The sequence below is a fragment of the Aethalodelphis obliquidens genome, unplaced genomic scaffold, assembly GCF_003676395.1.
Source record: "Aethalodelphis obliquidens isolate GAN/ISIS:26980383/991018 unplaced genomic scaffold, ASM367639v1 scaffold122, whole genome shotgun sequence".
In the NCBI taxonomy this organism is placed as follows: Eukaryota; Metazoa; Chordata; class Mammalia; order Artiodactyla; family Delphinidae; genus Aethalodelphis; species Aethalodelphis obliquidens.
In genome coordinates this window covers 1,238,206-1,250,241 of record NW_020838066.1, presented here as the reverse complement: position 1 = coordinate 1,250,241, position 12,036 = coordinate 1,238,206, and the positions used below count along the sequence as shown (strand labels likewise).

At 39.4% G+C, this 12,036-nt stretch overlaps 1 protein-coding gene across 3 annotated transcripts in view; it reads right to left on the bottom strand.

Annotated features, from left to right (window-relative positions):
- The window catches only part of FAM120A (family with sequence similarity 120 member A), a 104,934-nt gene that overhangs the window by 72,868 nt on the left and 20,030 nt on the right, over positions 1–12,036 (bottom strand). For all 3 annotated transcript variants that reach the window (XM_027098370.1, XM_027098371.1, XM_027098372.1), the window contains exons 2-3: positions 11,091–11,337; positions 7,181–7,263 (exon numbers count right to left, since the gene is read on the bottom strand). In XM_027098370.1, the coding sequence (XP_026954171.1) occupies positions 7,181–7,263; positions 11,091–11,337 (330 nt within the window). The remainder of the gene's footprint in view (positions 1–7,180; positions 7,264–11,090; positions 11,338–12,036) is intronic.

The following is a 12,036-nucleotide window of genomic DNA, read 5'->3' as shown; positions in this document are numbered from 1 at the left end:
CGAGGTTGTGGAAAAGTCAGAAACCTCACACATAGCTGGTAAGAGTATAAACAGTATAGCTACTGTGGAAACCAGTCTGGTAGTTCCTCAAAATGTTAGGCATAGAATTACCATATGACCAGCAATTCCAGTCCTAGGTATACACCTGAGAGAAATGAAAACATGTCTACACAAACACTTGTACTTGAATATTCACACAGCATCACAAAGCCAAAATGTGACTGAACAACCTGAATGTCCACTGACTGATGAATGGATTAAACATGGTAGGTATACCCACACGACAGACTATTATTTGGCCATAAAAAGAAAAAACGAAGTGCTGATACATGCTACAGTGTGGATGAACCTTGAAAAAACATTATGCTCAATGAAAGAAGCCAGACACAAGAGGTCATATAATTCCACTTATATGAAATGTCCAGAAGAGGCAAATCCATAGAGGAAAAAGTAGATTAGTGGTTGCCAGAGGGTAGGGGAGGGGGAGAAATGGGGAGTGACTGTTAACAGATAAGGTACTGGGTCTCTTTTTGAGGTGATGAAAATATTTTAAAATTAGACAGTGATGATGGTTGCACGAACTCTGTGAAAGCTAAAAACCACTGAATTGTATACTTTAAAGTAGATTTTATGACATGTCATTATATCTCAATAAAACTGTTATAAAAAGAAAATTTAAAAAACACTCTAACCAAGAATGGCAATTTGGAAGTAAACTACCAGCAAACCCCAATTCTGTCACATGTCCTTCTGGACCCAGATTGGGCTAGTCTCAAGAAAAGTGACATCTCCGGTTGAGCCGCCTAGAAGTGCTCAGAGCAGACAGACCACTGGCAAGGTGAGGGGTGTATGTGTGCGCACCCAAGACACAGGGTCGGGAAACTGCCAAAAGAGCCACATTTCCAAGAGAAGTATCTCTTGCAGTCAGAGTGATGGAGAAGGCCTACTTATAAACAAGGCGGAGATTTCTGGACCCACAGGGGAGGAAATATGCTTGACAGTGTCTGCACACATTTTTGAAACTGAGAATATGCCACTTATTTAACATAAAACTAGAAGATTCCAGGTCATGAGAAGAAACAGAGAAAGCAAAAATACCCTAGTAAGCTTCTTTTTGTTTCATTGACCCTATCACTCACCACCCCAGGAATCAGAAGTCGGGCACTATAAATACTCTATCTTTCAGATTGCATTTGGACCGCGAATCTCCCCTCCTCTGGCTAGGTCATGCATTTCAGCTCACTCGGAAGAATTCTGCCCGCAGGCCCAGGGCAGGCCCAGTCCCTCAACAGCAAGGAGCTAAACTGAAAGCAATCCTGTAACACCTAGGGAACACAAACCCTTCCCATGACTCTGTCCCTCCTTCCCAGCAAAGTGACCTGTGATCCACCCACAATCTGTAAAACAGAGACAGAAAAGCTATTCTTGAGTCCCAGTGATTTCAGCAGATTCCTCAGAATGCCAACCTTTCCATCTTCACTTTACTTATTTAATATTTATTTATTTATTTATTTTTGATGTGGACCATTTTTAAAGTCTTTATTGAATTTGTTACAATATTGCTTCTGTTTTATGTTTTGGTTTTTTGGCCCTGAGGCATGCGGGACCTTAGCTCCCTCACCAAGGATTGAACCCGCACCCCCTGCGTTGGAAGGCGAAGTCTCAACCACTGGACCGCCAGGGAAGTCCCCCATCTTCACTTTAAAACCAAATGGGGACAGGGAAGGAAGCTCTGATGGGAAGATATAAACAAGCAAAAATCTTTTGAGTTCAGTCTTTTATTTTCCATTTAAGGATATCCACATATAAATTTTAAATGAGCAAAGAATAAGACTTCTTACTAGAAGCAAGTTTCCACGACCTAAAAGCTTAAAGCCCAGTACCATGAATCTGTGCACTGAAATTCCAGACTGTTAAGAATGTGCAGCTCACTGAATGCATGATGATGATGACATTATAATAATAATATTAGCAGGATGTACATTTAAAAACAATTCTGGAGTACCAAATATCAATCTGTTAAAAGTGGTTCTCTTCCAGGAGTGCAATTATAAATAGCTCTCACTTCCACAATGCATAATGGTTGAATTTTTCAACCTTCCAGGCCCCTAACGTTATTTTCTCTAGAGCCCGAAAAGTCTTTAGATTTTAGGAAGTACTTCTTAGCTCTTATGAAACTACAGGATGACTTTTTGAGAAAGGAATATATTGAGTTAACTTCAATTAACACTAACATGCAAGCAGGAATTCCTTCTTTGGAAGGTCTTAAGTGCCCAAACTGCCACCTCTTGCAATGCCTTAAAACAGCAGTCCCCAACCTTTTCGGCATCAGGGACCGGTTTCCTGGAAGACAATTTTTCCACGGACGGGGAGGGGGATGATTTCAGGATGATTCAAGTGCATTGCTGTTACTGTGCACTTTATTTCTGTTATTATTACATTTATATAATGAAATAATTATACAGCTCACGATAATGCAGAATCAGTGGGAGCCCTGAGCTTGTTTTCCTGCAAATAAGGAGCACACAACCTAGATCCCTAGCATGCGCAGTTCACAGTAGGGTTCGCGCTCCTATGAGAATCTAATGCCGCAGCGGACCCGATATGACGAGGAGCTGAGGCGGTAATGTGAGTGATGGGGAGCAGCTGTAAATACAGTTGAAGCTTCACTTGCTCACCCGCCGCTCATCTCCTGCTGTGTGGCCCGGTTCCTAACAGGCCACAGACCGGTCTGTGGCCCGGGGATTGGGGACCCCTGCCTTAAAAGGTGGAACTCAGAATAATTGAAGCCCATCTTTCTATTCATGCACAATTTATACTCAACTTTCCTTCAAAAGGGATTCCAGAAAGTCTGATCATCAATCTCACTATAGTAAGCTTGCATAGTACGTTAGATATACCATAAAACTCAAAATGCCTGAAATCATGCTGCTCTTCTCTCTGGCAGCTGGCTCCAGTGTGAAACCCAGACAGGGGCCACGTACAGTGGATATGAAGATCACTGGTTGGCTGGACACTGATCACAGCAGGTGCAGCTGCTACCCGCTTCCCCTTCAGGGAAGCCAAGAGAGAGGAGATCCTTTGAGTCCAGGCTTCATCCTGGGGGCCCACTGTGAGCCTTGCCATGTGCCCTGACCTTGGGAGTGCTGGGGTTGCATGGACTGCATGGTGAGACATAGATGGCTCTTCTGTCCACCTCCACGTTCCTAGGGACCCTAACATGCTACTTACCCAGAACCATACTCCCTCCTCCCCGGGGTCAATTGCCACATCCTGTCCCTAAAGACATTGGTAAAAAGGATTACTCAGTGACTTCTGGTGGCATGTAAAAAATATAAAGTTAGAGATAACTTTGGTAAAACTCTAGGTAAATTTAAAACAAAACGTTCCTAATCTGACCTGACAGACTGCCCTGGTATACAGCTGCCTCAGGAAAAAGATAATACTGGTAAAGGAAGGTGACTTGGGACTTCCCTGGTGGCACAGTGGTTAAGAATCTGCCTGCTACTGCAGGGCACACGGGTTCGATGCCTGGTCCGGGAATATCCCACATGCCGCAGAGCAACTAAGCCCATGCACCACAACTACTGAGCCCGTGTGCCACAACTACTGAAGCTCACGTGCCTAGAGCCCGTGCTCCACAACAAGAGAAGCCACTGCAATGAGAAGCCCACGCACTACAACGGAAGAGTAGCCCCCACTCACCGCAACTAGAGAAAGCCCGTGCGCAGCAACGAAGACCCGACACAGCCAAAAATAAATAAAATTAAAAAAAAAAAAAAAAGGAAGGTGACTAAAAATAAGTGAACCTTATTTAAGGGTTATATAAATAAACACTAAAGACTATTTAAATCAGAAAGAGAGATGTACAAGAGCTAGCACTTAGATCTTTGAGAAGAGGCAGAAGCAAGCAAGGGGGCTTTCAAGGACATATTTTAATTTAATTGGACACATAGAGGGAGAAGGAGTTCAAGAGAAACCAGCACCTGCCTGGCCTGGGGCTGATGGGCAGAGCTAGGCCTGGGGGGAGTGGCGGGGGGGAGGCAGTGCGCCAGGGGAGGGGCACACTGTCTGCTTGCCACAATTGGGGTGGTGGTATAGAGAGACCAAAATAGAACCTGATTAGCTGTACAGGAGAACAACACATGTGGGAGGTCTGGGGAGAGGAAAGGCGAGCATAAAACTTGCAAAGTAGCCTGTCCAACGTGAAGGAAATGGTGAAGGGACTCCGGGGCCGGAAGTACTTGGGGGGGGTCATGAATGACTGATGGGGATAAAAACCTGAAATACATGAAACTGAATATGAAGTTTAGGAACACAAAAACCATTAAAATGAATACAATGGTTAAAATGTTGACAGGGCTAAGATTATGGTATTACATGTTAAGAGGTGATTTGAATTTATTAGATAATAAGTTCATATAACACCAACCCTCTGTGAACAATAAACTAGTAGATATGACTTTGGTGAAACACTGGCAAAATAAAGGATGATAAAAGGAATGCTTGAACTTGGGTATGAAAAATCAGGTATCCTTAAAAGCTGTGTATACAACATACTGTGTTAAAAAGGAACAAACAAAAATCATAAGGAAGTTTCATAAACAACAACTAACCAAATTTTCAAAAGATGTAGTTAGTTTTATTACTGTGAAAAAGAAGAGACTAAAAAAGCAGATGGGATACAGATAATTCTATACGGTAGTAATGTTCATGAGAAAAAAACCACATTCAATATCCCACAGTCTTTGTTAAAATGATTAAAACGATACTACACACAGAAAACTATGTATAAAAGGTCAAAACATAAAAGTTATGCAATTTTTTAACATAAAAGTTATGCAATTTTTTAAAATGCTTTGCTTTTCAGAATATGACTTTAAAAATCCTACAACTTATCAAGTCACTGAAAAATTATTTTGGACTGCTTCACAATGCCATAAAAACACCCAGCTAATATTTAAAATACACATGATGATAATGCAAAAAAAAATCTGATTTGCTTTAAAATAAAAACCAACAAACAATCCTATAAACAACTTTCAGAGAACAATAGAAAAATGTGAACATGGACTTAATATTAAATGACATTAGGGAATTATTGCTAATTTAGTTAATGTGATAATAATAATATAATTAAGAGATTATCCTTATTTTTAGGTGGTGGTGAAATAAACCACAGTTTTCACAGGTGAAGTGTTATGATACCTGCAACTTACTTCCAAATAGTTGAGTTAAAAAACAAACACACAGGGCTTCCCTGGTGGCGCAGTGGTTGAGAGTCCGCCTGCCGATGCAGGGGACGCGGGTTCGTGCCCTGATCCGGGAGGATCCCACATGCTGCGGAGCGGCTAGGCCCGTGAGCCATGGCCGCTGAGCCTGCGCGTCCAGAGCCTGTGCTCCGCAACGGGAGAGGCCACAACAGTGAGAGGCCCGCGTACCACAAAAAAAAAAAAAAAAAAACAAACACACACATACAAATATACTTTAGAAGAAACTGTTAAAAACTGTTTAACCAAGATGGTGGATATATGGATAGACATTTTCTATTTCAACTTTTTACATACTTAGTATTTTTCTTAACAAACTATTAGGAAAAATACATGATAATGATGTTTGTAACCTACCAATAGTTTGAGTTGGTTTTCCAGTAATTATTCAAACAGCTCCTCACTCCTAACCTCTGATACATGAAAGAAGGCAAGCTCAATTTAGATATATGTATATGGTCTGGGATCCTGGGAGCCTCTCACCCCTGCTACTCAAAACTCTACAAACCTTCTAAAAAACAAGCCTTCATTCTGTCTCAACTTATAAAAGCATACTGCTTAATGAACCTAATGAGCACAATATTTCTGAGTCCACCTGATTTCGGACTACACTTTTCCCATTCTGCAATTCAATAATGGTATCACCAGGAGCTTGGAATCAAGATTACAAATTGTAGCACTCTGTAAATGAAAACACACATGAAGAACACTCTGGCCAATAGCAAAGAGAAAGCTGTACCCCTTCAAGGACAAAAAAGCAAAAGAAAACAAGTAATTTCTAACAAGAGGAGAAAAACTGACTTTTGAACAGAAGTGGAAAAGCCCCATACAAAGAACTGTTAGGATAAAAAGGAACACATCAGGACCCATCAATAAGAAATGGAAAAGAAAGGGGATTCTAGGCAGCAAGTAACAAGATGAAAGAGGCAGGAAAGGAATACCGCTTGAACTTGCAAGTATCACAAAAGCTCACTATAAGCTAAAACACAAAAACTCCAATTTGGAGGGCAATTCTGACAATAGGAAAAGTGCATTCAGAAACTATTCAATGCAACCTCCCTATTACTATGAGGAACTGAGGCCCAGGCTGCCAGCCAGTGTAGGTCCCGACTTCCCAGCTCCCCACCTAACAAGTGGCAGCTATGATCACAACACTAAAAAGCAGAGAACACCAGAGCCACTTTACCCAGCAAAGGGAATACGGAAAATCACAGGAAGCCACTAACAAGTACAACTCCAAGTTCCCTAGTGGCTCATACCAATTTCACTACTATGTTCACATCAAACCGTAAACCTTCCCACTCTAGAAAATCAAAGTTAAGAGAATCTTCTTGGATGTTCATTACTTTCACAAACAGGAAGGGGAGAAAAATAAGAAAATAAATATTAACAAAATAGTACAAATGGACCACTTCTGTAATGAACTTGGGTCTCCTCCATCATTCAAAAAGCATTAAAACTAAAAAAAAAAAAAAAGCATTAAAACTGTAAATAGATTTTTATAATATTTAAAAATTAGTAAGAAAATTATGAAACTTATCAAACTATGTAAGATGTTGATCTGACTAACAGAAGATGATATTATCTATTGAAAAAAATTAATATTTGTAGGTAAGAAAATTAATACATAAACACTTTAGCTAAAAAATTTCCACCTATGTAGGTATATGGCATGAAGAATTCCTCTAAGGGAATTTTTAAGGACATTTATATATTTCCCTAAAATATAGGTGCTGGGAACAAGATAAGGCAGGTTGTTTGTTTTTTAAGGCAACACAGATTCTGAAGTTAGCGGGAAGCAGGATATTGCTAATTTTGTGGTATATTTCCTTCTACAATAAAGAAACATTATTTATATTATGAAAGTAATATCAAAATCAACAAATGTTGGAAATGAAATGAATATGTACCTTAAGTGAGGCTAGTGGATGTTCTGGACCAAGTAAACTCCAATGAAAGGAAGCCAGATCTTCATCAGGTAGAATGTGATTTCCTGGAATACAAACAGGGATACCATAAAAGCCATCATCATGAGTGACACAGGGGAAACTTAGTATCATTGCATGTTATAATTTGTAGATTATCTTTGTTAGTTTCAGACTTTGTAATATGACTTCTTAGGACCACCTCATTTGATACACCACATAAAACTTCCACACAGAAATTGAGAATATTTCTTCATCTTTTAATACAAAGCAACATACAGCAGACAGACTTCTTGCAGCTGCCTCAAGCACAACGTGAATTTCCAGTAGAGGCTCAACAGCATTCAAACTGAATAAACTGCATAAAAACCTAAGTAATTCCCCAGCACAGTATTAAGGTCAGTCTGATAATGCCAGATGCCAAATGTCAATTTGAAACAACTTTTCATTTGTTTATGAGAGACTATGGTTCAAACTGCATTCTGTGAAGTAGGTTCAACAGCAGAGGCAGAATCTAGTTATAAAATCTAAGGAAGGTTAAGTGACAATGTTTGCTGCCTGTGACATGGATCAACACCCTCCTCCCGTAATTTCCAGCACCACCCACAAATAGGTGTACAAAGCACAGACTACAAGTGCTATCAAGAAGTGCCAATCAGCTCTATGCACTATCACCAGGGCTGTGTCACAAATAAGAAGTGTATTCAGCTGAGAAACTGCATTTTGCAGGGAACATTCTCCCTTCAGTGTAGTGCTTGGATGCCTGATACACTAACATCTTTGGTTTGTTAGTGGTCTTGATACAATTTAGAAGCAGTAATTTCCTAAATAATTCTGTAATTTTTATATTATGATTTAGTCATCTCCACACTAAGCAGATTCATTAATCAGCTGCTAACAGAAAACAAAACAAGGTGAGTTCATTTGCAATACTGCTAATCATAATACTCTAAACACACAAATACATGATACAGATGTACCAAACTGTCATTATGTCCAGAAGAGCAAAGTTAAGTCCTAATTGTATCAGTTACCGAGTTTTGTACTGCTTTCCTCGGCTCATGGAATGTATAGAACTTTACTGTGAAGTAAGTATTAAGTATCTGAGATTTGTTTTTGAAGCTTCTATCTGAAAAGATATTAAGCCAATTCCAACATCAAGAATAGTCTGTTAGGGCTTCCCTGGTGGCGCAGTGGTTGGGAGTCCGCCTGCCGATGCAGGGGACGCGGGTTCGTGCCTCAGTCCGGGAGGATCCCGCATGCCACGGAGCGGCTAGGCCCGTGGGCCATGGCTGCTAGGCCTGCGTGTCGGAGCCTGTGCTCCGCAGCAGGAGAGGCCACAACGGTGAGAGGCCCGCGTACCGCAAAAAAAAAAAAAGAAAAAAAAAAGAATAGTCTGTTAAATACCACATGCTAACACATATATATGGAATCTAAAAAAAAAAAGGTTATGAAGAACCTAGGGGCAGGACAGGAATAAAGACGCAGATGTAGAGAATGGACTTGAGGACACAGGGAGGGGGAAGGGTAAGCTGGGACAAAGTGAGAGAGTGGCATGGACATATATACACTGTGAAATGTAAAATAGATAGCTAGTGGGAAGCAGCCACGTAGCACAGCGAGATCAGCTCAGTGCTTTATGACCACCTAGAGGGGTGGGATAGGGAGGGTGGGAGGGAGATGCAAGAGGGAGGAGATATGGGGATATATGTATATGTATAGCTGATTCACTTTGTTATAAAGCAGAAACTAACACAACATTGTAAAGCAATTATACTCCAATAAAGATGTAAAAAAAAAAAGAACAGTCTGTTAAAACTTGGGTCAAATACTTAAATGAGTATTTCACTCAACCTTTCTAAAACAAAACATCTTATATAGCTATACCTTCTATTACAAAAAAGGAGAAATTATACTTTCTATTGGAAAAATAATCTTTCTTATTTGAGGACGTTGAAACTTTTACACAAAATCTAAACTAAAAATGTTCACCCAATTAAGCGTTTATCTATAACTTACCTAAATTTTCTGAAGAAATTCCAAGCCTTAATTTATTACTAAATTATTCACAACGTTACTATTGTTTTTCATTTCTTTTACTATTTCACAAAATAAGTTAGCCAGAAAAGTATTAGTTGGCATTATCTCCCAAGAAATTTATTCAATGTTTCCTTAAATAAGATAAACAAATATCCTTCCCAAATTAGTTAAGGCATCCATATTCTAAAAGCATACAATTTTCCCATTCACTTAAAGTCAACTGTGGTAACATTTAAGTAAATATGAAACTTTTCATAATGTGCCCATCCACTCCATCACTTTTTAACATTTGAGGAAATATCCTTTTATATTTTAATGTCTGAAAATATGAAAGTACTACATACATTTAGAAATTAGGTTTTAATCCTCCAAATCCCAAGTCACAAGAGTTCACTAAGAAAATGGACAGAAAATAGCCAAGTACTAACTTAAAGACATGTATTTGAGATTAGATCCAAATAAAGACAACTTGTAAAATCAGAAAGTTTTTGATTGATTTGTAGTTATACAGTTTGAAATGTTATCACCAAATAATATATGAAAAATTATGGCTGTCTCACTATAATTTCTAGTTGTATAAAACTTTTTTGGAATGTTTATAAAAAATCTGATAATTAGGAATTTCTAAAAATAACCCACAATATAATCCCCCTCTTAAACATGACCAGATCAGGCTGCTAAGCACTAGAACAGAAATTGAGAGAGTACAATAAGATCGCACTTTTCTGGAGACCACACATCTTTCAAAAAGGGCCTGTGTGTCCCAAACAGCCCTCAATCCCATCACTGAAATTCATGGATTTTACTCACAGGAGGGCTTTGCTCAGAACACATTTACTTATACTGTGGACATAATTTTTACAAACTCTGAGCAAACTAGAGCCGGATATTCAAGTAGCTAGAAACATGTACATTCCAAGCACAAGAAAGGGAAGTGGACAGAAAAGAAAGAAATAACTATAAACTACAGACATAAAGTGATAAATAAATATATTACCTATTGCCAAGTTATTTTTAAGAGAAAGAAATTAATATATAAAATCTTAGTTGAAACCAGATTTCATCCTTTCTAGGTATTCAGCATAAGGAATTCCTCCAAGGGAGTGTTTTTTTTTCTTTTCTTTTTTTTTTGTGGTACACGGGCCTCTCACTGTTGTGGCCTCTCCCGTTGCGGAGCACAGGCTCCGGACGCGCAGGCTCAGCGGCCATGGCTCACGGGCCCCGCCACTCCACGGCACGTGGGATCTTCCCGGACCGGGGCACGAACCCGTGTCCCCTGCATTGGCAGGCGGACTCTCAACCACTGCGCCACCAGGGAAGCCCCCTCCAAGGGAGTTTTTAAAGACATGTATACATTTACTTAAGATGCAGGCACTGGAAACAAGGTAACGTAGTTTATTTTTGTTGTTTTCCTTTTAAAGTAATGAGAATCCTGAAAATGAGGGGAAAACATGACAGTGCTAACTTCACAGCATATTTTCTTCTATAACAAACATAATTTGTGCCAAAGGTTTAAATGTTTAATTTTCATAAGTGAAACTGTGTTAACACTTGTGATTTTTAAATGTTATTTTCCCCAAACTTTAAGGGCATTTTTTTTCACAAAATTAGTTTATCGGCCTAAGTGGAACAATACATAAACAAACAAGAACAAATGAAGCACATTTTCAGTGACACCAAAAAATAATGAGTAAAGAATGTTACTGAGGAGAAGCCCAGCCCATTCCCTGTTTTTTTGAAATTTAAGTAAGATACAATCCCAAACATTCTAGCATTGAAATTAAAAAAAAACAACAACAGTATGTCCCGAGTACAGAACTCCTTTATAAAATGAATTTTCACACTGCCCACCTACCTAACAGAGCAGCAAAGATAGGGAAGCGGTTTGGGTTCAGGTCCAGCTGCTTGGCAACCTCGTGCATCAGATATTGGCTTGTGGTGAGACTTTTCCCATTCCGGCTCAGTTTTAGGGCATGGGCACTGAAATAGTAGGGGATGTTGCACAGGGCATAATCAGAGTCGTATGCAACTAAGCCGTGGAAGCCGTTTTCTCTGCAGAAACCGATCACTTCTTGATGATGATCCTCGATGCTCTGTGCAACCTGTGCAAGGGAGAAGACCACTTCGTCAGAGGCCAGGCACCACTTCAGCACGTGCTCAATACACAGACATATCTGTACAGAATCTGTAAATTCCAGATATGGAAGATATACAAGAGAGCCAAACAGTCAAAACTAACAATCATAAAGTATGCAGCACATTGCTCAAATAAGAAATTTCAGTGGGAAATAATCTCCTGGTCAGTAACTTACGATCCCATCCAGACTGCAAATTAACTTTCAATTTCTTATCAAGTTCAAAGATCACCCTGTTTAAAAATACACAATCCCAGGTGGCCCCTGTGACAGTATTTTGAAGGAAAAGAGACAGATGGGAAAAAAAGAGACAGAAGAGGAAAATAAAGAAGTGTAAAGGACGGAGACAGAAAGAAGCCAGCCACTCTCAGTGAAAACAAAATAATTTCTTCAAAGTAAGTCAAAGCAAATAGGTGAAATAACCAGAAGGATTAAAAAAAAAAAAAAAGCCAAGTATTATCCATCACCTACCTACTAGTTACTATAGACCCTGAAGCATTCAGCATATGAGTAATAATAAGAATGAACATGTTTACCCCCAAATAATTGTCACTCGTTTATTCTGTGCAAAGGACCAGGCCTGGTGGTATGGCACCAGGTTCAGGACCACTGTGAAGGCTAGGTCTAAATTTACTGCCTTTTTAGTGATGAAAACTACAAGCTAAA